Below are 27,523 nucleotides of genomic sequence, written 5' to 3'. Positions count from 1 at the left end.
CTATTTTACGTTGCCTAGAAATAGGAAATGGAAAGAGGAAATAATGAAGAAGGATAATAAAGTTGTTGAACCAATTTTGAAAGACACAATTTCACAAGGTTTTTTTTTTTTTTTTTGAACAGCATTTGCAAGGATTACAATGGACCTCCGCCAGCAAGGAGCGAAATAAGCAAGTGGGATGTGGTGATGTTAGAATTTGCACCCTATTTGTATCTATTTATTCACGGAATGTGGCCTCTCCAGTCTTCACAAGTCAGAAGTCTTAAAATAAGTACAAGCCCAAACCAAACTTGTAAGAGGGGGTGTTACATGTTTTTATAGAGATTCTGAAATACTATATAGCAACAACATTAATGTAAAAAGACAAAACGTTAGATTTTAGCTTCGTAACTTTACTAAAATCATTATGCACATACATAAAATCAAAAAGCGTAACATAGTACCATTATTCAAGGATGGAGCCGGAGGTTGACTAGGGGTGGCAGCCATCACTGTCTCAATTTTAAAAAGATTTTGTAAAGTTGTACTCTTGCAAAGAAATCAAATCAAATGTAACATAGTACCATTATTCAAGGATGGAGCCGGGGGTTTACTAGGGTTGGCAGCAATCACTGTAAGCTATTGTTATTATAGTAAAAATATTTATTTTTATTACTGAACCTTATAATTCCGCAACCAATAGAAAATTTCATATTTTGTGAGATAATATAACTAACTTATGGGCCGGTGTTTGGAATAAGTTGGGTTTAGGATTTGTTTTGGTTCTTTTGGATCAGGCCCTTGTGATTTCTAGGCTATATATTTTGGGGCCTGGCCCTCGGGTTGTTGGGGGCCATCTTTTTCTTTTTTACATTGAACCCTTGGTTGGATTCTTCTTTCCCTCTTTCCACCCCTTATTTGATTGATGTACCATTTGTCAAGTATTCTTAATAAAACATAAGTTGCCTATAAAAAAACAAAAACAAAAACAAAAAAAAAAAACTAATAGTAATGCAGATGTCCACAATGGCATAATCAAAATTTGCCACATCACATTTTCAACTAATAAAAATCTAAAAATTGTCACCATATATTTCATTTTTTTTTAAATAGTTTTTTTGGTACACTTGTAAAATAATTTTCAAACTAATAAAAATAGGTTATTAGAAATAGAAAATAATTTTTTAGAAACTTTTATTTTTAAAAAAACACTTTTTGAAAAAAAATTAAAAAACAGTTTTTGAAAAAAAAGACAATTTTAAAAAATATATTTTTTAATAAAAAAACAATTTTACTATTTTTGCAAAAAAACAAAAACTTCTTTTAAAAGAGAGAGAGAGAGAGAGAGAGAGAGAGAGAGAGAGAGAGAGAGAGAGAAGGTTTTATAATTGGCAATAGGTTGCTAGTTTTGATTATCTAAGAGGTTGTTAAGTTTAGTTATGTTACTGTGAGCACTTTTTTTTAAAAAACATTGCTAATTTTAGCAACTCTATAGTTTTGGTTATTCCATTGTGGATGGTCTTATGGTCCTTAAACTTTTTTTATTAAGTAGACTCAAATATATAAGTGGCCCACAGCTAAATGTAATCTAGATGAAATATGAAGAAACATAGAAATCTAAATTGAGGAAAAAAAATAGTAGCAACCTCTTTCTTTATTGAAAGAGCAAATATAGTGATAACACATAATTAAAATTATATTTGCTCATTCTCAATGGAACTCTCAGCAAATCTTTAAGGATCCGTTTGTCGGATAGATAAGATTTTGGGATAAAAAAGAAGGGGGATAAGAGATGGATATGGTATGAAGGGGATTAGTTAAAAAGCGTGATGAGCTTAGAAGATGTTTGTTTGGTTTTTCGGATCGTTCATCCAACGGCTTGGATCTCATCTCGGCAACCAACGATCGAGAGCCGTTTGTTGCCGAGATAAGATCCGAGCCGTCGGATGGTGCATCCAACGATTCGGAGATGCGCAGCACAGTGCTGCGCACACCACTACACAGCACCATCTTCCAATTCTATTTTATACTTGATTTGTTTGGTAGTTGATAGGATAGAGGTGGATAAGAGTGGGGGATCATAATAGATATATGTGGTATATTCCTATGTTACCTTTGTTAAGTTTTGGAAATGTTGAAATTGCTTGTTTTCGTTTTTTTTTTTTTTAACACAAGATTAATAATATAATTTTTAGAACTTTTTTGGGTGGAACCTTGTAATATAAAAATTAAGGGGTGAAATATGCATTTATTTGTATACAATCAGATGCATAGGTATATACGACCAAATCTAAAAGACAACCCATGATGTGATTATGAAACTCCTCGCAAACTCTGCTTGAGTCATCTTGCTGTGGGTTTCTTGAAGGATATTCAAAGGCTTGAGATTCAAGACAGCAGCAATCAAATATTTGGCGTGGTAAACGAATTCAAAAAGTAAATTTTAGGACGATTGTGAGGATTCAAATCATAGTGTAATATTGCTTGTAACTACACAATCATTTTCATAGTGTTTGATTATTTTTTTTTCCATGATTTTTACTCATTTAGAAATTTTTCACATATATCATTGTGTTCTCATGTTTATTGGCTTTCCATTCCTTGTTTGGTTAAGTTATTTATTGGTGGTTGATTATTACAAACAATAAATTTTTATACCAAAGCGATCTAGGGTTTTCAAATATTTTCATACGATATTGAGAGTGGGTTCCACTAACTAAAATAAGTATATTTTTTGAATTAAAAGTGATGTATTATGAGATAACGATCTATCTCGTAAAGCAAAAAATAAATAATTAAAAAATAAGTCATATACCTTGACTGCCCGGCGTTGAAGGCGTGGAAGTTGAACCGCCAATCCCAAGCTTTTGGCAGTCAGATCCAAGTGAACCTTAAAAGGAGAATGGAAAGTAATTGAATTAGGATTGTTTTTTTGAACATCAGAAAATTTAATTGAATTAGTAGTTAAATACATACCAACATAAGAAAAAAGAAAAAGATAATTGAGCTGGCTATAATATTATGCATGAAAAATCCGAGTACAGATCATCTCATGTGATACAATAGCTCATGTGACGCAAACTAGGACATAATATATATGGTGTCATTTGAAGATTCGATCAAGTAGTTTATTTCGTAGGTCTCGGTGTGTTAATCGCCAATGTAATGCATCATATTCATCAAACATTGTTATTTAACTAATTAAGGAATCATTGACCGCCAATTTATCCAAATTAACACCGCGATAGCTAATTGTGGATGAAGACCAAGTTCGGAATCAAGATTTATTCGGTGAAGGAGTTTAAATTGTTTCTTGACAGTATTCGTAAGCTCAAATTGTAGTTTTTGTTGAGGTGTAGTGGCTGTCTAACTTTTTGTTGGATGCGCTATTCACTGTTTTCGTTTGCCTTGTTCTACCCTCGATGTACCCTTTCGAGTTTTTATAAAAAGTTTCTTTTGCCGAGAAAAAAAAAACACCGTGATAGCTAATTGTCATATTTTTTTCTTGATAATTAATACATTGAGACCTATGAAATAAACTGCTGGAACCGTCATATGAGGATTAGTGAACTAAACAGAAAATGTAATTTAATTAGTTGTTAACTATTTACCAACATAAGAAAAAAGAGAGAGATAATTGAGCCGGCTATAATTTTATGCATGAAAAATCTGAGTACCGATCTTCTCATGTTATACGAATCATACGATAGCTCATGTGACGTAATATGGTGTCATTTTTTTATTGTAAATAGATAGAAGAGATCATTTTTACACCAATATGAAGTACAAAGTACAAACTCAAGACACTACATCAATTGTGAGAGTACACAAGATAACCAAGCCCAACAACTCAACCAATAAGTCCATTATAGGGTAGAAACAAAGAAGGGCCAAAGACGTATTTTGATAATTAATACCTGCCAATAATATGCAGAGAACATTTGTTAATACTTAATGTTCTTGAAGGGTATTAATTATCCAAACATGTCATGGGCCGTCATTTTTCCACCAAAGAAAGAAAGAAAAAGTCTTCTAAGGGATCAATCTCATAAGAAAAAAAGAATATTTTATTTTATTTTTGTCTATCCACTTTAAATCATTGATGATTCTATTCTGAAATAAATAAAAATTTCTATCTTTAATGATGATTAAATGCGGGTCTTGCTGTTAAATTTTATTCAAATAATGATGTCTAAAGTAGCAGGTGGGGAGATTTGAACTCATGACCTCCTAGTGAAATACAAGAGTCCTGACTAACTAAGCTAGCCCCAGTTGGTTAATGGTATGGTGTCATCTGAATATCCGATTTAGTAGTTTATTTCAAAGGTCTCGGTGTGTAATTAATCATCCGTGTAGTACATCATATTGATCAAACATTAACCAAAGGAATCATTGTCTGTCAATTTATCCAAACTAAAACCGCGATAGCTATTTGTCATATTTTTTTTATTGATAATTAATACTCCGTACATCGAGATCTATGAAATAAACAGCTAAAATCATCGAATGAGGATTAGTGAACTGAACACTTCGCCTCTAATTGTCATAGTACCCAAGGATTAATGAAAGCGCATGCTGATCAGAACACCTCTGAGTTATAAAAATAAAAAATAAAAAAGATTAAAATTTCAAAGTTTCGAGTCTTACAGTTACTATAACAGGGAAATACTGGAATGCTGAGAAGATTGTAGGAACCGCTATCACATTGGCATGTATAAGAATATCTTGAGCTGTTTGTGCAAGTACCTTCTCCACAATAGATCGAATAGCAAGCTACATAGATATAGAGAAAGAACAAAACTCAATGATCTTGATCTAATGACATTAATTGAAGAAATTCTTTAGGGAATTGATTTTGAATCTGGCTTATCTGCAGAAGTCCAGTCAAGTGATCGCAACCGTCGGTTAGCGTTTTCAATAGTTCATATTTGTTTTGAATCTTTGTACCGGTAATAATATATTTTTACCGGTACAATATTCAACAGATCTGAACCATTAATTGTCAATATGAATGGTCCATATTGGACTGTACAGAGAAGCCGGATCCTTGATTTTAGCACTTGCTTTTTTACCATTCACACGCCTTTTTTCATATTTAATGGTGTGAATTTACCATATTGCCCTTCATGTGTGAAAAATAATGAACTTATGAAAGGTAATAATGTAAGCTCACATGAATAAGATATAAGAAAGGGAGTGCGAATGGTAAAAAAGAATATCGTAGAAATCACTACCCACTAATTAATTAAGGGCTAATGTCAAGATAATAAATTAATTAATTACGATCGAAGATTAATGAGGGATTTAAGGGCATGGGCGCCATGGCTGGAGCTGGTGGAGCGGCCGGCATGCAAGAGTAGTTAAGAGAACCTGCAAATCAAGACAATACATGGAAGCATATTTTTAGAGATAGTACTTTGGCCTTAATTAATTCTTTAATTTGTTATTCGTCCTTTTTCTTTTTCTTTTTGTTGACTTAAATTGCGCCAAACTTTGGATTCATCGCGAGAAATCAAAAAAAATAAACTGAACATTATGTTCACATAAAAAAATGAACATTATTTTTGTCTTTTTTTTTCAATTAGTTTCTCTTTTTTGGATGGTTTTTAAAATTGATACATAATATATTTTTTAAAATTTTTTAGTAACGAAAAATAAGTTGTCTTAAAACTGCCCACTCCAAAGAATGAAAACTTAAAAATAATGCGTTTCGATCTGTCAAGAAATTCAAATATTTTTTCATGAATAAAACACTCATTGATATCTAGTAATATGCGAAAAAAAGCTTGAAGTTTGACAAAAATACATTAGTTTCAAGTTGTCGTTCTGTGAACTGAATAATATTTTGTGTAGTGATACCTATTTTAGTATAACCGCGGATGAATAGGTCTCTGAATTGTTGGATTATTTGTTGTTTTGATTGAAATATGTTGGGTATCTTTTGTGAGAAAATTGTTTACGATTTGTATTACATAGTTCATCAGATAAGAAATTTAAATCCCTTGCAAAATTCTCTGATTTGAGAAGGAAAAAAAAAATTAATAATCAAGGAATTCCACTCCAACACATTACAAAACTAAAATATATTTATTCATGTGACGAACTAGATTTTTGTGGGTTTCAAAACTTCTCTTATTTACCAAACGTTTAAAAAGACTACGATGTATGTGATGTCTAAAATCAACTTTCACATTTTATTATCATTTATGGTGAATGAAATTTTCTTTGCTGTTAAAAAAAAAAAGTAGAAAAGACAACAAACACGCTACTTATTTGGTTGTTTTGAAAAAAAAATGGAAAAACTAATCCCTCTGTCCCAACTTGTTGTGTCTGTTTTCGTTTTGGGACATTTCAAAAATTATTTATATCTTTTAATTTATAATATTTTCATATTAAATATAGGTCTTGTTTGATAGATCTCAATTAATTTTCTTAAATAAATATTTTGAAATCCTAAAGAATTACTGTAAATTGTGAAATATAAATAATTATTTGAGAGGTTCCAAAAAGAAAATAGGCATAACAATACTATTTGGGACAGAGGGGAGTAACTTTTTAAGCATATATGCCAAACAGGAAATGGAAATTTTGAAGAACCAATTACCTGAGAGAGAGAGAGAGAGAGAGAGAGAGAGAGGGGGGGGGGGGGGGGGGGCGGGCCGGCGCTTACAATTAGGAATTATGCAAGGAAGAAACTCAAAATCAGTTTCATTGTCAAAAGTGGTGCGCTTCCAACCATTATCACACTCACAACTGAAGCCGAATAGGGACCCTGAATCCGTCGTGCAGTTTCCTTTTCCACAGTACACTAATACACTTCATTGCATATATCTGTGAATCGATATATCGCATAAATTAAAAGCCTCAAAAAAAAAAAAAAACACGAACACGAACACGTTCTCCCTCCGTCCCGTATTGTTTGTCCAATATATTATTTTTGAATGTCCGAAAATGCATGTACTCTTGAAAAAAGCCAAAAGAAAAAAAGTGTGTAAATTTTCACAAACTAATCATCATATATGATTTAAAGTAGTTTTAGGTATAGAGTACAAGGGGTTGGCCGGCCTAGTGTGTCTTAGCCTGTAACTTAGGAATTTGTTTCCTCCTAAGAATTCAAGTTCAATTCTTCTTGCCAGCAATTCTTGGGGCCAACTAACCCTCACGCGTAAGCGTGTGAGAATGCTATAGGAGGAGTTGTATAGATTAGTGCGCTCAAGCTAACCTAGCTAGGATACCGAGGGGCGAGGTTGAAGAACTAATCCAACTTTCTAAAGAGACATACATTAATTGTATTTTCTCTTAAAAACTTGAGTTCCCCATATAGTGGACAAGCAATATCGGGATGGTTGGAGTATCATTTATCATGTTCATGTTCATGAGAGAGAGAGAGAGAGAGTTTATATTCATATACCCATGAAAGGAGAGAAAAAAGGTGACAGGAAATCTCCTTTAGCACTTGTAATTAGCAGAAGCACAAGGACAGCTGAAGAAGCCATGAAATTGGAGGAAGTCGTGTGTGTGGGAGAGACTGAGAGGGTGAAGTTTAATTTTGATCATTTGGTTTGCGGTTAAGGAATATATAGATATAGAGCGGTGCTATTTGTACAGATATCAAATCTGTACCAGCACGCACATATCTGTTTTGGACCTGTTATGGGCTCAAAAAAATGATCAGAGTCGTTTATTTTGTTTAAAATACTTTTTTTATGGTCCTTACCAAAAATTAGTTCAATCCGATATCGGTTAGGACGTTTACGAAAAATCCAACTTTAATTTAGAATTCATGCTCCGTTATCCTTTCTGATATAAAATGAACAGGTCGAAGTTTATGTGATTATAAACTAAGTTAGTGTCTTAGACAAAAATAAAATAAAATAAAACTGTACGTTTTTGAACCTTTCATTCCTTTTTGTAGGTTTGAAAATGTCAATAGATTAGACTTTGTATTTCATACTAATTCACAATTAAGTTACATCTAATTGTCTTGTAGATAGGTGCCAACATATATAGCTGGGAAATTATTCTCACCTTGTGATGCCGTATTTATCCCGTTTGCTTATTTTTTGTAATTAATGTTCTCTAGTTATTAACAAAAGCTTTTTCTTCGCTGTTCAAATAAAAAAACCAATTAAGTTACATCACAGATTGCATCACTTTTCCTTGATTGCAGCATTTTTTACCATGACAAAATTTAACCCTACTCATTCTTCTAAATTTTCCTTGATTGCCGTATTTATCCCGTTTGAATTTTTTTTGCATTTGTCAGTTTTGCGTCAAATTTTTGTGGATTATTGATTCGTCTCGATGAGAGGAATCAAAAAAGTAATTTTTTTTTAGTTTTATCCAAATATTTTGGAAAATAATCATTTTTTAGCAAAATATATGAACGACTTATTTTGCTAAAATGTGGTTATTTCCCAAAATATTTAGGTAAAAGTAAAAAAAAAATTATTTTCTAAAGGGACTGAAATTTAAGCAGCGCTTAATCAAGAGTGTAAATTCGTTCATCCATCCTTATTGTGTGAGTAACTTTACAAACTTCAGTGATGCCTAGTTTCCGTTTCACTGATGATCAGATCGAACAGGTGATTTTGTGAAAATTATTTTCGATAGAAGGCCATTCAGAAATTCAGCTCAATTCGTATCAGTAAGTGCTTGACAAGAAAAATTCAATCCTTGAGTCTAGGACTTTATTGAGAATAATTGAATTTACCAATATCAGATTGAGTTGAAATTTTGCGTAATCTTCTCACTCATTTAACTATATATATACTAATCAACAGTTTTGGTCATCGAGATGGGATTCCAAATTGGCGGCAAATGTTGTTTAAGTTATCCCTAAAAAAAATTGGTGAATAAAACTTAGTCTTTAAGTCGGTAGTCGAACCCGATTCTGCCTCCTCTTCGCGGCTATAAATTTAAAAAAAAAAGGGACAGGCTTGTCGAGTGCACGTGCAGTTGGCCGATTGTCAGCTAATGCCGCTTTCCGAAACAAAACCGTTCACGTCGTAAAGCTTGTCAAAAATTTCAATCGTCTCAAAAATTACAGTAATGGAATACTTATTATTATCTAATCAAAGTTATTGATTTTTTTAAGGGAATTGATATTCACACTTTCTTTTTTTATATCCACTCCTCTTTCTTTTTTTTTAGTATTGAAAATGCATTTATTTTTTTGCTAAAAGACAAAAAAGAGAGTGTTGATATACTGTAATAAAAAAAAAGTGAAAAAATAAATTCCTTTTTTTAATCAAAATGGGTTTAATAGGTTTGATCCAGCGTGACCAAATCAAATTTCAGAACAAATAAATGCACTCCGACTAAGTATTAATCAATATCAGATTGACATGACATTAGCCATGGGCTTGAATTTTTTGACGAGTTCTACAATATGGACAGTTCCTATCGTAAAATGAACGCAGCATGGGCCGGAAATCGGTCAACTGCGCAGTGCAAAATCAATTTCAAAGGAAGAAAGAAAATAGTAACGTCATCTCAAGCCGCATCCTCTGTTTGAAGCTTTCTATAGCTACAAAGTTCAAAGCGGGAATTATGAGGGGGGTTTGCATAAGAAAGGATCATTCAATAAATAAGTCTACGAACACACATTCTCGACACAATTGTGCCCGGAACCATTGAATATATATGTAGATCCAAATGTATCGAACAACCATATGTAGATGAAGTTATGTCCGGAATTGCATTTCAAATTTTTGTTTGTATTAAGTAATAATTAGACTCCTAATTAGTTATGTACTAATAGGTGCATAAATGTTCATTTAAGCGCATCCTAATTTATCCTTGCTAAGTCCGTTTATATTATTACTCGGAGCTTAATGCTTGATTTTTATGTTATAGGTATTTTGGAGAATATATTAGAGAGAATAAGTTTTGTCCGGTTGATCCGGACAAGGGGGCTGTCCAGACAGCCCCTGTGTGGGCCCCCTTTGTGCATTTTTTTGAAAATCCGAACCGTGCATCTTGTAGGTCCTGCAAAATAATGTATCTACACAAAAAATTAGTTTATCCGGATATCGATAGGTATGTCAAAAGTTGAGTTTTTACACACAAAAATGGACGACCGTGAACAATTTAACTTTAAAAATAGTTGACAGATCACAGTCGTCCATTTTTCCGTGTAAAAACTCATTTTTTGACATATCTATCGATATCCGGACAAGCTGATTTTTTTGCGTAAATACATTATTTTGCGAGCCCTACAAGATGCACGGTTCGAATTTTCCAAAAAAACTCGCGAAGGGAGCCCACACGGGGCTGTCCAGACAGCCCCTTGTCCAGATCAACCGGAAACAACTCTTTCTCTATATTAGAACACATTCCTAATCATGGCTTGAGCTACAAGGATTGGGCCATAGAAATGTTCCTAGTTCCTACTGTGTGCACGTATTGGAAGTGAAACGGGTCGCTGAACAATACAATTCATACAGTATAATGTATGAATCGGGGGCCTCAAAGCAATTACTAATTAGAGCATCCGCACTTAACTTTTTAAACAATTCTCTAAATTAAAGTAAAGGGCAAAAATGAGAAAATGGATAAAAAAAAAAAAAAAATTGCCCTGCACCAACCTCTCTTCCTTCCTTTTTACTTTGCAAATAAATAACTTTGCTACAGTGACTCTTTTGTTTTAAATAGTCACTATTCACCCTTTTAACTATTAATTGAATAGAGAAATGTGGGAATAAATGAAGGAAATATAAAAGTATGAATATTTAATTTAGTAGAAAGTGAGAGTAAAGAGTCTGATGCAGTAGACATTTTAAAAGTGAGTAGCTATAGTAATAAAGTGAATTTTTAAGGTATAATTTGGTCCAAAATTTAAAGAGGCTGATGCGAATGCTCTTAGACGTGCACTTGGTATTCTAAAAGTGGGCCTAATATTTTGACCAAGGATGGGGCCCATGTTAATGATATTTTCTGACGAATATTAATGTACTTTCACAAATATCAATACACCTTTCTCGAATATCTTACACCCTTTTAACGGAAGTTAAAGTAATCCTATTTTATAAGGGCTTTTGCAAGTGATTGAAGGTGGGAGGAATGCTTCACAACACTTCCAAATTGATATTCCACTACCTGCGTTGTACTGACTCAGTTTGGATGGCAGGAATCTCGAGGAGGAATGGAAATGTGATACCATACTTCAATGATCTTGACGTTTGAAAGGAACAAGAATAGGAATGCGATGTCACACTCTCAGGATTCTTTGGGAGAGATATGATTGTGATTCAGGCTTTTTATCACTAGGTACAGAAAATAAAAAGTATTTCCCACCGGGTCACCCCCAATTAATGAAACATCAAAACCCCATGAAAGTACCTAAATCCATAAACCCTGAAAGTGTCTAAACCCTAGGGTATTTTATGAAAGTGCCCAAACCCTAGGGTACCTTATAAAAGTGCCTAAACCATATATAGAGTATCCTATGAAAATACTTAAACTCTAAAGTACCCTATGAAAGTGCTTAAATCACTATAAACCCTATGATAGAAAAGTGCACCATAAAACCCCTATGAAAGTGCCTAAACCTAAACCCTATGTATGAAAGTGCCTAAACTTAAACCCTAGCTAAGGTATCCTAAATCTAAAAATCCTCGGGCACCCTAAAACCCTCGGGTGTCCTAGGGTGGCACTTCCATTAATGGCAAATGTATTTTGTAAAAAGTAGACCTAGTGGTAATTAAGTATTTCATCTTACCTGAATGGGAATTAAGATGTGGTTTTCTGTACCTAGTGGTAATAATCTCTTGTAACGTCCTGACGACACATCCGACCAAAAATCACATTACCAGATTGAGTAGGAATCTGATTCCTCCCTTACCCATGAGAATCTTAGATTCCTAGCTCAATCAATAAAATAAAAAAAAAAGGAAATATTGACTTTGATAAATTTCTAATTCAAACATTAGAATGGAATTACTTCAGGATATTGTATTCTTAGGAATTTCATTCCTAATAATCATATTCTTATTCCCACTGAACAAAATTCCTAGGAATCACATTCCTATTCCCACTGAATATTCCGGTCATCCAAACTGAACCTAAGTGTTTCTCAAACTTGGGACGACGTTAATATGCTACAACCTAGGGATTGTCGGCTACATCAGCTTATAAAAGGAGGGCGGCATAACACGCATATGGAGTTCAAGCACGCATTAGAGAACAAAAGCCAGCCGAGACCGAGAGCGGTGCAAAACCCATTCTTCGTCAGTCAACCACGGTGGTGGCTAAACCCCTCTCCTAGGTTGTAGGTAAAGCACGATCTCCAAATAATGTAGGTAGTTTATGTTTTATTTTAGAATTTTTTTTATTCGAATAATGGTGGTATGAATTGAGGATTTTATCTATTGATAATTTTTTCCATTCAATCTATTGTGTTTGTCTTTCTAGATTTCAAGCACATCATTCAACGGTTTTACTAGTTCGTGATAATTGAGTAAGATAGGTTATGCTCCGTAAAACGCGTCATGTTATTAGACGATTCGTGTCATAGAGACGGGTTGTATGAGACGGGTTGTATGGTTCGTGCTAGGCGGCGATACCTCATTCCATTCAATGAAACATGATTATCTTTATGTGACACCCTATAACCCCGCAAACCCTACGGTGTCCAGTTTGATTCGAATAGTTAGCCCTTGATATTAACATAAATTTCATCACGAGGGATTGGGTGGATTTGAAATCCTAGGTCTTTGTTTTCATAAACTCTATTTACTTTTAATTGTTTTATACTATTAATTTAGTTTGCTTAATTTCAGGAAATCAAATAATCAAAACTTTTTCCGAATTAATTTAGAAATCAATTAAAATAACTGTAACTTAGCCTTAGTAATTTTTGATAACGATACTCAGAGTATTTACTAAAAAAGATAGCGGTAAGTACTCCGAGTATCGTTCTCAGGAAATTAAATCAGAAAAAGACTTATTGTTTGTTTTTCTAAAATTATGCAAACTAAATTAATTTAAAGCAATTAAAAAGGGAAGAGAGTTATAAGAGAAAGACCTAGGGTTTCGAATCCACTCGATCCACTAGCTATTCGAATCAAATTGGACACCGTAGGGTTCGCAGGTCCACATAGTGTCACCTAAAGATAATTGTGAATCATCGAATGGCATGAGATATTGCCGCCTAGCACGGACCGTCTTATTAGTACGATCCGTCTCTATGGCACGGATCGTCTAATAGCACGGCGCGTTTTATGGAGCACGGCTCATCTCACCCAATTATCACAAAGCTAATAAAACCGTGACGAAGCTAATAAAACCGTGGTAAGAAGTGCTTGAAATCTAGAAAGACAAACACAATCGATTAAATGGAAAGAATATCAATAAATGAAATCATTAGTTCATACAACCATGGTTCGAATAGAAAAAATCCTAAAATAAAACATAAACCATATTACTCGAAGATCGTGCTTCATCTACGGATCTCGCGTCCCTGCAGTGAGGGAATCTCACAGCCAATTGCAGCCCCTCAAAACGACGTCGTTTTGAGGGTGCTTTGGGGCCAATTTGAGAATCCCAAGGTAAACAACACGTGAGCCCCTCTGGCTCTGTCCTAGCCCCACTCCATTCTCCTTAAAAAAAACATAAGTGTTCCAAATTTCAATCCGTTTGAATGGGTGGGAAGATTTTATTTTTTTGATCATTTAATTCTAAAGGCTCATAATTAAATTTTGACTCTAGAACTTTCGTTGATTAGCCCTAAGAAAATCGTACAACCAAATATCTCTTAGGGCTAACCAACGAGAGCCCTAAAGCCAAAAATTAATTATGACCCTTTAGAATAAAATGATCAGAGAAATAGGATCTTTGTATCAGTTCAAACGGATTGAAAATTAGAGCACTTAATTTTTTAATCATATTTTTTAATATATAAACTGTATGTCAAAAAATTAAATGTTCCAATTTTCAAACGGTTTGAATTAGTGCAAAGATACTATTTTTCTTATCATTTTATCCTAAAGGATTGTAATTAATTTTTGGCTTTGGGATTCTCGTTGGTTAGCCCTAAGAGATATTTAGTTCTACAACTTTCTTAGGGCTAATCAACAGAATCATAGAGTCAAAATTTAATTATGACCATTTAGAAAAAAAAATGATTAGAAAATTAAAATCTTTCCACCAATTCAAACGAATTAAAATTTGAAATATTTAATTTTTTTTGTGCTTTTGCTAACTTTCCCTCTCATTGGAGAGAGCGAGAGAGAGAGAGAGAATAGGCTGGGTGGGGCTGGGGCTGGGGCTGGGTCAGAGCCAGAGGGGCTCACGTGTTGTTTACCTTGCGATTCTCAAATTGGCCCCAAAACGTCCTCAAAACGACGTCGTTTTGAGGGACTGCAATTGGCAGTGAGATTCCCTCACTGCAGGGACGCGGGATCCAGGTATGAGAGGAATTTAGCCGGACATCCGAGTTGTACCCATTGAAGTTCGGTTGAGAGTTTGTACTAACCCGTCTAATTCACATATTGGCGAATATGAGAGGTTGACAGCTACTGCAAAGTTGCAGATAATTCCGTCCCAGTTGGCATTTTCCAGGATCAAAGTTGGATCCGATTTCTCTACAATTAAACTGAAGAGAAGCCTCTGCAATTAAATCTCGGTCATTCATCTCGACGATCAATGAATTAGATTTTCTAAAATATCTTGCCGGTAATAATAATATATTTACATACTAAATTGTGGACTGCACCAAGCAATATTCTTTCTTTTGTCTTTGGATATAGCCAGTGTAAATTCTTGTAAGGTATGAAAAATAAATAAAGCTAACGCAAGGTCAAGCAAGAACAGCTGAACAGGTATGTTTTATTCGTCCCTCATTCTGGGAACATACGTAAAATAGTTAGAGTAGTTTTTAAAATAAAAAAAAATTCGTTGGCATAATTTCACTAAGAACCAATTTTATCATTGGCTGTCATGTGTGCCTCGCTAAGAGATTTTTTTTTTATTTTTTTGAATGACAAGAATTTTAGTAATCTTTTGGAAACAAATTACAAATGTTAAAACAATTTCAAAGTACAAGACATCACAACAGAGCATGAGGAGCCCTCATAGGCACCAAGACCCAAAAAGGGAAAAACCACCAATCCGCAGATGGCAAGTAGGCAGCCAAGAAACCAAAAAAATAAACCCAAAAAGAAACACCTCTCCATAACCTAACCACCTGCGCATGATGCCTCGCTATGAAATCTAAGGGTCCAAATCTGCTCACCCCTGCGTGTTTCGTGACATTCGTCTCTTTGTCTCAACTATTTTCTTTGTACTTATAGTATTTGTTTTGATAGCTCAGTATCCAGACTAGCTTACATGCACATTAGTCTCATTGTCTCAACTATTTTCTTTGTATTCATATTTGTTTTGATAGCTCGGTGTCTAGACTAGCTTACATGCACGTTAGTTAATCCCTGGTGGCAAAGGACCCTAGCGAATTCAGGAAAGATTTCGCAAACATGAAGCTGCATAGATAGAAAATCTCGAGATGGTTCATCTCAAAAGGACAGATTCCTGAGTCAGGCAGCTCGTTTACAGTTCTTACAACTACACGATCAAAAGCTACAGAAGAAATTAGGATGAAAGAAGAAGAGGTTTCGCAACATTTCCGGCCATACAGCTATCTAATCCTACATTTAACGATTATAATCTCCGGTTCATATCCTACTACGCGGAATTGGGATTAGTTGAAATCTCAAAAATTGCTGTTCTGAATGCAAGAAATGAAACTGCGACGAGGGACATTGTAAAGCTATGATCTACTACGTCAACCTCTACCTACAGCCTTCACACGCTGAATACACGATTAAAGTTGATCGCGGGAAGAATTACAGCAGACGTGTCAGCACAGGAAGAGTTACAGCACATGCATCCGCCATTCATTGGCATTGCTCTTCGGGCTTGACTGTGTTTTCCTTGATGCTCTTTGTCAACCAGATAGCAGTTTCTCTAGGAGAAACCTTTCCAGGTCCGAACGGCTTCAATAACACCCCAAGTTCGTCGTACCTTTCATCTTGCAAAAGTCTTGCACTAAATTCAAGCAACCCTTCTAAAGCTTCAGCTCGCTGCTGGTAAGAGGATGGGTCAAAACGACGTCGCCTTGCATCTGATGAGGTCCGACTCGATGCCCCGGCCGTCGCATTTTGCTCAGAGGATTGATCACTTCCACCCTCTCCATCCAAGTCAATTCTGCCTTGCCAGTCATTCCCAAAACTTGGGCGGCCAAACTTTCTATCACATACCTGCAGGCACAACCAGAAATATTAAGTAGATGGCAAGGTTAGTGTGGCGAGAAAAATGATGATAAGAGTACCTTATGTAAGTGTAACAAAAGAATAGTAAGAAAACCAATAAACCTACATCACTCATTCTAGTGATTGACAGTATCATATTAATGGAAAATCTACCCCTACGATTTATATCACTGAGAAAACAACAAATGGCATCGATACATCAAATCAATAAGAACTGACGGTAGTATATAAAATGTAATTGTTGTGGGACACGCCATACATACTCATAAAAAGCAATTGTGGAAAAGTTTTGGGGGGGCCATGGCCATACCTGCACTGTGCATTTGTCCTTCATGATTGTACAATCACCTTGTGGCGAGGAAGAGGAACCTTGGGCAGAGGTTGATGAAGTTCTACGGACGGGAGTAAAGGGTTCTTCATAGGAGGCTAGTGGAAACTCAGCCATCCTGTCAATTCGAGGAGCATTGACAGAAACATCTGGAGACTTAACGCAGTCAAGGACACCAACATCGGGCTTCCAAGGAGATCCATGTGAAGCAGTTCTTGTTGGCAATGGCAAAGATACTCTACGGTTTGAATGAGCAGGTTTTCTAGTTGGTGCTTGTGAAGCTGGAAACTGTAAGTGCAAGCATATTACAAATGAGAAAACAACCGTATAATGTGGAGAATTGCAGTTTCAAGGCTCCAGAAGTTTGACAGCAAATCTAAAACGATTAAATGATGACTGTGCAAAGCTTAAGCTGGTTTAAAGGAAGACATACAGTTATCAGATACCTAAACATACACGTGTGGATGCATACCCATGAGTGCGTGCAAATTTATGATACTAGATTATAAACCTTTTTAATGTTCTTCAGTCTAAGTGGACAAAGCCCATGTCCACACAGAAGGATGTTACTAATAGGTAGTCAAGTCTACAAGAAGACAGCATGGTTTATTGGTTTTATCTTAGGTTTGGAACTTTAGTAAGTTTGAGGGGGAAAAGATGGATCCGTAAAGTGTTAGTGGTCATGCACTAATGAAACACTACAACCAGCTAGATTGTTTCATTTGGAAGTTTTGTATTCGGGATCTTCCGCAGTTCTAGTTATGTGGTCATGCACGTGTTGGGGATTGTTGTGTTTCATTTGGATCCACTTGACTGCTAGCTCAGAGAGAGCAATCAGCGTGCACAATTAATGACTATCCTTTGAAACCATTTGAAGGATGTACATTTCAAAATTTTCTTCAGTGCAACCAAATGACAGTTTGTCAAACAGACAAGAATTTTTATATACAGTTTAGTTGAAACACTTGAGACATCTGGAAATAAGGAGTCCAGATTTTTCTTCCAAAACTTTAGTGGATTTTACTGTGTTCTTTCTAGCCCCTCTATGCTCTCAAGTTTCCATCTACAGAAACTAATATAAATTTTTGCATAGTTTTACCTATATTTTCTTGTTACACTAAAACTAGATATCGAGCTTCATTAGGATGCATCTTTTGGTTGGAAAAAACTTGGAGGTTTTACTTGTACTAAAATAACATAAATGTGAAGATAAATATATCATCTTCTCATCATATGACACAGACTCTTTAAATTATAATCACATCTAACTTAAAAGAAGAATCTAATCAACTTACATTTGAACTTGTAGGAGTAATGAACTTCAATTTGTCAATGTTACGTCTACCACTAAACCCTTTTAATGACAACCAAACAGAAAGCCAATTTTCTGTCCTGTTTTCATGTCCTATAAAGTCAATTTCAAAGAACAAGCGTCTAACAGGAAAATTGTAATCGATCATTTACTTACTCTTTTTTCGTTTAGCTAGAAATTAACCGACTTCTACCACAATGGGAAAATGAGCAAGAATGGCAGAGTGTTAATAGACGTGTCACTTTGAATCTTCGTAGAAACAGCCAAACAGGAAAGGAAACACACTGATATTTGGACACATGCAAATAAGTGCATGTGCATGCAAAAACAAGTAATGTCTATATTAGTTCCAACGACTTACAGATTCACGATTCTTTGAAAGCTCTGATTGCTTCTTCACTGTGGCAGAAGCTTTTGAAGGAGTCAATCTTAGAGTCTTCGCAACGTTTGAAGCTTTTGATATAACTTTTCTGCCAAAGGTCAAGTCTTCATGAGTACTTCCAACAGACAATTCTGCCATATAATCCTCAGTAACAGAAATACTGGGATTTAAAGTCCTGTCATTGCTGAGTGAATGCCGTTTTTCTTTGTACGTTGAAACAGGAACATCTTCTGGATTCGCAAATCTAGTTTTCTTTATGTACTCAGTTTCAGGCCAGTGGGTTGATAAGCTACTGCGCCTCACGCTATTAAGTTTGAGGTTAACCTTAAGAACGTAAGGCTGGAGGATTGGGTGCCTTAGAAGCTCTGCTGCCTGCAATCCGAAGTTTGAATTAGTTCTCTTTCCAAAATAGATAATATCTACAGCATAGATCCAAAAAATACCCCTACAGGCCCAAGCTGGGTCCCTACAATGTTGGAGTTGCCTATGCACAGGGAAAATAAATGTCATATCACCAATACACTAGCTCTTATTTATTTACTTCATAAACATTTGGACCATTTGGTTACGTCTCCAAAAAATCATTCGAGAACCCACAACAGCATTTTACCGCTTTTATTGTTACTTCTTTGCCAGAAAGCATAACTTCAAAAACAAACATGTAAATTTCTACTAATGGTGCAAGTTTGGATAGCAAATTACCCCTCCCATTGATAGTATTTCGGTTTCCAAAATGTGTGGTTATGGGCTTGGCAACAGTACCACTAGCGCTTGAGCCAGAATGACAATGATAGCTAGTGGCAGAGTCTAAACAATCATCTAGAGTTAGCCTTGATAGTGGGGTACCACAATGGTGGTGGTGAAATGTAGGCAATATGACCGAGGGGTCGACAGCAATAGCAAAGGAGGCAGTGTCAGCAGCTCTAGCCTTGTCAATTGGTGGCAGATGGTGGACTGATCTTAGTCGAGCAACAGCTATGGTGGTACCCTATCAAAAAAGAAACTCTACCAAAAAGACAATTGAAGGTGGTGACTGCCTCAACCATTTGCTGGCACTTTTGAGCACTAACCAATTGCTATACAAATAGTGCATGTTTGTCAAGTACTCCAAAATTAAATAGATGTTAAACTTTTGGAACCACAAAGCCCCTTCTAACTTTACAAGGCATTATTTGGATAGATTTCTAATGACTGGAAAGAAAAATTTTGAATGGAGAAACTCATATTTGGAAGTGGAATTAAGATCTAACATTTAAAACCAAAAACAAATGAAAAATAAGAAACAAATAGTTAGTGAATAAAGTGAGATAGAAAATTACAAATTTTTGTAATTTTCTTTATCTTCACCTAGGGCTGTAAACGAACCGAGCAGCTCACGAGCTTGGCTTGGCTCGTTTGTTTTCAGCTTGTTTAGTAACCGAGCTGAGTGGACCTCCACTCATGACAAAAGCTCGGCTCATTAAGGGAGGCTAGGCTCGATTAAAGAGGCTTGTTTAGTAAATGACTAAGCTCGGCTCGTTAAGACTCGAGCCGAGCTTGAGCTCAAGTTTTTGGCTCTTTTGGTAAACGAGCTAAGCTTGAGCTCAACAAAGCTCGGTTCAGCTCATTTACAACCCTATCGTCAATGGACCAACACGAATGTCAGCCCTAAGTTATGGGTCGATTACCAGACTACCACAGAGTTGCCTCGCAGCCATAAACGCCAATATATGCCATTACCAATTTACCAGTATCACCTCCAACATGCATACCGATTTCAGAAAGCTTTGGCCCATTCTTACGACTCTTAGTCCCAAGAGTTCCGAGGGCCTGGCTTCGCATTTTTTGTCTACCTCACCTCATGGTGATGATAGGATTGGTCAATCACCCTTACTCAGACCATACCACCACACTGTACCCTTCATGAGGGCCAATGAATGCAACCATTACAGCAAGATGATACCAAACACGGACATGCTTTCCAATTTGTAGAACAAACCATTTTTGCATTACAAAAATATTGCTATTTGCTTCTATTGAGAAACAATTGTATTTATATGCTTTCTACCTCTATGCTAAACAACAAGAAGAAAATGATCAAGCGTGCTTTTTACCAGGGAACTTTTGAAGGGCAAAACAAAACCATGCCCTTTTCAAATCAATAATTTTCTCTTCCCTTGGCATTTTGGAAGAACATCCAACTGCAGAATGGGCAATCTGAATGTTGATGCATTGACAATTGTCAAATTTTGTGGAAACTATCAAAACCATTACAAGAGAGTCAAGATGGATCAAGGATCCTACTAGGACAAGATTATGCAAATGAGAATGAATGGCATTATATTAGCTCAGCTATAACTAGCACAGCTGGGAGGAAAAATGCAGAGAAGCTGTTATAGCTATTTCCCTGAATAGCTTAAACTATCCAAGGCCAAGGAAATTCATTCTACATGCTTATATTGATGCAATGATGTTTCTCCTATGTACAGTGAACATAAAGATGAGGAAGTACATTCGGCCGAAGTTCTGGGTTTTTCCGCAGCATAGTTTTGACGAGACCCCGGCTGGCAAACAGAAATATGCAAAGATTAGATTAACACCCTGATTGAAGGCACAATACGTTAAAAACACAATTTTCCCACAAGGAAATTTATGAATTTCATAAGATCAAAATTAGGAGTTTTCAAGTTCTGTTATCTTACGCTTCTTTCAATATAAGTTGTCATAATCATGTCAGCTAGAAAGTAACCAAGTCCTCAGTAATGATAAACAAGATATACAACTAGGAAAATGACTCACAATGCTCCAGAATATTTTGTTGGGAGAGGTGCCACAATAGACCTATTTATTTTGTTGATCAGTGCTTGCATGTCCTGCTCCAAAACCCAAAACAGTAAGCATAATAAATTCAAGTTGCTTGAAGTCAAGCAAAAAAAGAAAATGCACCAGCAACCAAAGTAATGCACACTCTATAGCCATCTGACTAGGGTAACTATAAGATCTGCCTTTTTTATAAAAGGGTGGAGGGGGGAAAACCTATCAGATCTGCCAACTGTTCCTGGACCAAATTTCTAATTTTTTATTTATTTATTCTCGCTCTTGGTAGCTAACCTACGAAACTTTCAGACCCAACAAATCAATGTCCCCACCCCTAGCCGCCTCTTTATTAGACATCGGCACATTCACAAGAAACTCCAAAAATAAAGCATCCAGTTACCAAATAATGAAGGGAGACAGAGTTAATGCAACTTACAAATGCTTTAAAGGCAGGTCTATGAGCAGTCATTTCATATATACAGCATCCTGATGACACGATTATAAGATGTGATAAGTACAAATTCACCTAGTGAACTACAAAACATGCGGCTGCGTTCAATTGTCTTCTCAAAAAAACCAGTTTGAAGTATGTTTGACTGCTTCGTGATTTGTATTTTATTTTTACTGAACTTTTTAAGAATTTCACCAATTTTTTTGTCACTTATTGGGTATATCTAGTGTAGCTTTATCTAAAAAGTAAATAAATTTAAAACACATTCTAAACATATCCACTAGGAACGAAAAAAGTTTGGATACTTTTTGCATTTCTAGTAAACATTTTATAGGAATTTGTTATTGTTTTTACTTTTCAAGTGTGTCTAGACCAGATGTACCGAGAAAGTTAAAAAAGTTTGGTACAATTGAAAAAAAAAAAAAAGTTGACTAAAGACCAAAAAAAAAAATAGGTTGACTAAACACAAAAAATGCAAAACTGTACATAGTTTGTCTCAAAAACTCATTTCCAACACAACTGAATGCAACCGCAAAGTTTCAGTTTACACTAATCCTCACAAATAACCCTGTATGCTTTATATCATACTTCTGTATATACTATAAATCTATAATACTTACCCAAGGACCAAATGTCTGACTTAGAACCATAAGGTATGTCGGCAAGAAGCTCAGGGCACATATAGCTTGGAGTTCCTACAACCTGGGTTATGAAAGAGCAACCTTGACCAATGAAAAGCAAATACAGGAGGAAACTGAAACCTAACCACTAATGTTATTATCCACATGACTTACAGAGGAGGCTAGATCGTCCGAAGTCAACATCTTTGCGAGTCCGAAATCACCTGCAACAGGATTGGTCATTAGCATTCAGCAAACACTTACGTCACTTAAGAGAATGAAAGAAACAAAAATTTCACTTACCAAGACGTATGTCTTGATCTTTTGTCAAGAAAATGTTTGAACACTGAGAAATTGAACAAGGCATCAACAAAATACAGTTTCAGAAATTTTGAAAGCCAACTCATAAATCCATTACATGTGGAGATGGACACCAATTGCCTAGTGCCAGCTTACCTTAACATCGCGGTGAAGAATATGGTTCTTGTGCAGGTAGTCTAGAGCCATTAGGAGTTGAACAAGCCATTTACACAGCTTCTATAAACAGTTAAATTATTTGCATCAGTAAACAAGAAAATCATGGGCATACAAAACTACGCAGCTTTAGAAAAACAAACAAAATACATGTGATAATAGATGCTTTTAAGATGATGAACTGCTACAACCTCTTCGGAGAATAGAATTCCATTTGCTTTCTTTATAGCCTCTGCCCTGTAAAAGTCAGGTAAAATGAAGAAAAAAAAATTGAAGGCTGACACCAAATTGACTAGATGTAAAGTTTCAGTCTAAGCAAATGGATTGAGCCAAGGTTGCAATTTTAACGAGAAAACTACTTACATGTCTCCTCCTTCACAATAACCAATAATGATGCATACATAACAGCCCTGAGATAAAAGGCAGATAAATTGTTATCCAAACAAAGGGTGTAAACTCGTGAGTAAAAACAAAGAGTTATTCTTGGTCATGTGGCTACCAGATCATATATATTATATAAATTCTTGGCGAAGCCCGCCATAGCTGGTAAAAATAATCTCCAAATTTGTCTAGTTGTTACACAAACATTATAGCCAGATTTTATTGAAAACAACCCCAAGGAATCACCAGGTAAGAAGCTACTTTCTTAACAAACCAGAGCTGAGATCTAGGAAATTCCAATGGGTTCCAGCCAGAATGGGATCTAAGACAAGCCAGGGAATGGGGATGGGCTACTGTAAATATATTAAATACATTTCTCCGTTGATGGAGTGAAAACTTATGCAGCAAAGTGCCGTCTACAGTCTACACACAAACATCACAATTACCACTAAAGGTTTGTACTTCAGAAGTCTTATTATTTAACTTAGTAAAGGAAAGCTCCATCTATTAATGTGCTAGTATAACCCTTATCAACAGGTGAAACCATTAGGTGGATACAAAGAACCATTAGAAGCAATAGAGTAAACAAACAAACATGATGTGAGACAGGAAATTATCTAATTGCAAGTGATGAGCATTTAAGGAGTGATGGCTTATGATGATAATAGCGGAAGATGAAGTGAGTAAAGAGTGAAGCAATGAAGCACAGACACCACACTGGAGTAACGTCCTAGCGTCGGACACTTGTCAGACATTGACAATCCTGGGCATTCTTAGGACAAATGTCAAACACTCTAATTAGAAGTGTCCTTTCTCTTACTACAGAGTCCATTTGGACACCATGAGGACATTCTAGAGCATGCTAGACCGATCTCTGAAGAGTCTGAATACTTACGGGACACCATGGCAGTCCTTTTCTTTCCCCAGACCGATGACTCGCTTGTTCAGTTCTGCTAAGTGCTAACTACTTTAGGAGGATTCCGAACATCAGAAAATCTTGTTTTTGCATGACTGATAATTGGTAGGCTATGGTTATACATGTGAAAGATTAAAACACTTTTCTCCTGAAAAACTTTTTTTTACGTAGTATAATGACAAACGTCCAGATAAAATATACTCTTGTAATGCGTCCCAACATGTCGTGTGCTCTATTTTTTAGAAATTTGGGCGTCAGGGTGTCGAATTCGGAATAGTAAAGTATTACCAGCATGATAGGAAGGATAGAAAAAGAAAAAACTAACGTTCAGGTCAGACCATCAGAAAACAAAGCATGCGAGAAGATGATGAGTCAATTTAGCACCAAAAATAGTACAGGATATCTGCAAACCTTTTCTACCCAAGAATCTTTGTACTCCACGATAAACGGATTCTTCATTTTGGAAATAAGCTCCATCTGTGCAATGCAGGGGAAAATCAGTTTAAACACTTAGTATCTAGCAGAACTCAGCTTTAGTAAAATATCCTCCATGCTAATTAATGGAAGTGTGATTGGTTTTGTGTTTACAATAAAAATACTCTGCATTTGATATTTATAAAGCTCTCCAAACATATTGCAGCTTTCTTTATTTTATGGTAGGAACACTGGAAGTGTCCCAATGCCTATAAGTCAGTGATTTTAGCTTCCCATTTAAGAGTAAGTTCAAATTTTCCCCAGTTGTATAGCAGACATTTTTAGCAGAATGCACATCTTAATTATCATCAACGGACCATAATAGAATTGGCTAAAGAATTCTCCCAAAGATATTTTAAAAAAAAGGTATCCTTACCTGCTGAAATGGAAAAGTAAGAGCTCATTTCCAAATACCAGTAGTTTTTTATTGATTTCATTTCCAAAGATAATGCTGTTAATACAGAAACAGAAGCAGAGATAATACACAAATATACCAACCTCCTGGTGTGCAGATCTCCGGCTCCTATCAGTTTGGCGAGCTAGACGGATCTTTTTCAACACATACCTTGAGTTTTGGAAAAGGGACATGACCAAACCGAAAAAATTAGATAAAAAAACAAGAAACTATCTTTCTTCTCATCGTTAATATCTGCATACATGCTATGACAAACAAAAGATATGAAATGAAGAATGCGTCAATGTTGTCCTCACTTCTTTTTTTCATGCTTATGCCTCACGAGAAGGGCCGAGCCAAAAGCCCCTTTCCCAATCTGCTCTAGTATTTCGTACTGCTCCATTCAGTGACTGATAAGTTTCCTTTGACAGGTTATTCTGCCCAGTCACATATTTCCAAAAACCATAAGTTACAGGCAAACTAAAAACCCAAAACAGTGATCGATCCATAACAATGTAACAAACGAAAACCATGTTATTTGTGAGAACACACAGCCAAATACATATCTCTTTTAACGAAACAGCTTCTTGCACAAAGTACAAGGAATTCCGAGATAGAAGAAAGTGGGCAACCAAATTGAACATGATAATACTAGATCAAACCTCTGAGCCAAGAACGATTCAAAACCCAACCAAAACATTGTAAGGAAACAGACAGAAGTTTTTAACTGTTTAAGCACACTAGTTTCTACTCAAACCCACAGAAATACAATTAACGACATGCAAATGTAAGCGGATAAAGATACTGTACTCAGAAGGGAACAACACCCTACTCGTAAACCCAAATTTGAAGCCATGCCATTCTGGCCCAAATTCTCTTACAAAGCACTTGAGTTTTATATGAAAACCCTTCAGCTATACAACAGATTATTTATTCATTTTACATCTTATTGTCATCTCCTCTCTACTGCTTCAAGTTTTTGTGCTGAAATTTCATAGCACAAGGCATTGGCTGGGCACAGCACCTACAGCCAATATATTGAGAGAGAGAGAGAGAGATACAAAAACAGACAGACTTATCTCTACCACATTGCTCAAGGATGAGCACCAAAACAAGCACAATAATTAAATCAGATTAATCAACCATGAGTACAAGAACAGAAGATTATTTTGAGTTGAATTCAAACTAATTTTCAAGAGAGGTAAATACAGCCAAAATATCATAAAGTAAGAGAGAGAGGCAAAATATCTAGCTAAAGAAGCAGTTACAGGCCACAAATTTCAAAGAAGTGAAAACATACTGTTAAATCAGAACAAATTACAGTGAAATAGAGATAGCAAGATGCGTCTCTTTGGTAGAATAAGTGCATTTAACCAAAATTACGCAATACTCGATAAACCAACTAGTTAGGGGAGACAACGGACGAACAATATCGTAAAGGAAAATGCGGTCCTGTAGTGCACCCGGTACGAGCTGTCAGCAATCAATAGTTCAGACGTGTTTGTTAACTCTTACCGGTAAGAGTGCTCCAACGAATCTGAACCAGCGTTTGAACCCTTGATTGCGGAAAAGAACGGTCTTATGCCGCACTTACCGAGTGCACTACATAACCCGGGGTCGGTTCTTAAAACCACATACGAGTGAATGAATCTCCGAGTAAAACCTGAAAACGGCAAATGCAGGTCCGAAACCCATGGTATGTGCAAGTATCAACAAGTAATTACAGAAAAAATTTCATGAAGCAAGAGAGAGCGAGAGAGAGAGAGAAGCAAAATATCTTGCTAAAGAAGCGGTTACAGGCCACAAATTTCAACGCAAAATGCAACAAACATATAAGACCGAAATTATGCAATACTTGATAAATCAACAAGTTAAGCAAGATAGCGGACTGAAAACATCGTTAAATCACATACGCGAGTGTGAATCTCTGAGGAAAACGGCAAATGCAGGTTCAAAACTAGGCGAGAAATGCGGCCGAAACACTAGGCCGCTTGTAAAAAACAGGAGTAAAAGAGGACTGAAAAGAGAAGTCAAAAGAAATGTTCAAAACAGATTCAACAGATTCAGGAAGAGAGAGAAAGCAAAGGCTGAGAAAGGGAAAAAGAAAAGGAAAATCACCTAGTAGAACGTGGAAGGACGAGATCACGAGGCGCATCGGAGGGAGAGAAAGCGCAGCGCGAGGGGGTTTGACATTGGCGCGGATACGACGGGGCTGTACAGTCCGAGGTGTAGAAGACGAAGCAGCAGCACTTCCGCCATTGTTATGAAGAGAGAGAGAGAGAGAATGTGTAGTGTTTATCTACTGAACAGAACCAGACAAATCTAGAGAGAGAAAGTAGTGGCAGTAACGAGGTTTAAAATATGTTTAGGTTTGGCTCGAAAGAATCTCAAACCAGCTTTGAGGAGTCAAGTAGTAGCGTGTTGGATTTTGATTTGAAAAGTTAATGAGCTTCAACAATCTGTTCGAGCTTCACAAATAGATCTCAAACAACTTTTAAGAAGCAAATCCAAACTCGAAATCAAACAAAACAAACACACTCGGGCGGTTATCCGTCTTAGAGGTAGTAATAGGTCTTAAAAATGCGTTTTCGCTGAACTATATGGACCGTAAAAACATAAGATTTAGACCGTTTAATAATTTTAGTTTAGCAGAAACAGATCCTATTTTTAAAAAAAATCCCTTAACGGTGAGGTTAAAGACTGTGCAGTGTGCATTGTGGAGACCAATGTGTGTGTTTTTGTGTGTGT

General features: G+C 35.9%; 1 protein-coding gene across 2 annotated transcripts; it reads right to left on the bottom strand.

Annotated features, from left to right (window-relative positions):
* Positions 1-15,442: 15,442 nt before the first annotated feature.
* On the bottom strand, positions 15,443-27,170 carry LOC131325269 (serine/threonine-protein kinase Nek3-like). Of its 2 annotated transcripts, XM_058357425.1 has the most exons (17): positions 26,894-27,150; positions 26,689-26,792; positions 25,093-25,212; positions 24,880-24,946; positions 24,319-24,384; positions 22,974-23,020; positions 22,802-22,847; positions 22,593-22,673; positions 22,440-22,482; positions 22,311-22,360; positions 22,137-22,218; positions 21,502-21,551; positions 21,048-21,121; positions 20,761-20,812; positions 18,249-18,641; positions 16,558-16,863; positions 15,443-16,235 (listed from the first exon to the last, which is right to left on the bottom strand). In XM_058357425.1, exons 3-17 carry the CDS (start codon positions 25,176-25,178, stop codon positions 15,873-15,875), a joined length of 1,806 nt encoding a protein of 601 aa, XP_058213408.1. In that variant the 5' UTR covers positions 25,179-25,212; positions 26,689-26,792; positions 26,894-27,150; the 3' UTR covers positions 15,443-15,872. The 2 variants fall into 2 exon arrangements, with proteins under 2 accessions (XP_058213408.1, XP_058213407.1); XM_058357424.1 differs by lacking the exon at positions 26,689-26,792 and having other exon boundaries at positions 26,894-27,170.
* Between the last annotated feature and the right edge of the window lie 353 nt (positions 27,171-27,523).

The sequence above is a fragment of the Rhododendron vialii genome, chromosome 5a, assembly GCF_030253575.1.
Source record: "Rhododendron vialii isolate Sample 1 chromosome 5a, ASM3025357v1".
Lineage (NCBI taxonomy): Eukaryota > Viridiplantae > Streptophyta > Magnoliopsida > Ericales > Ericaceae > Rhododendron > Rhododendron vialii.
This window is presented reverse-complemented; position numbering and strand designations above follow the sequence as displayed.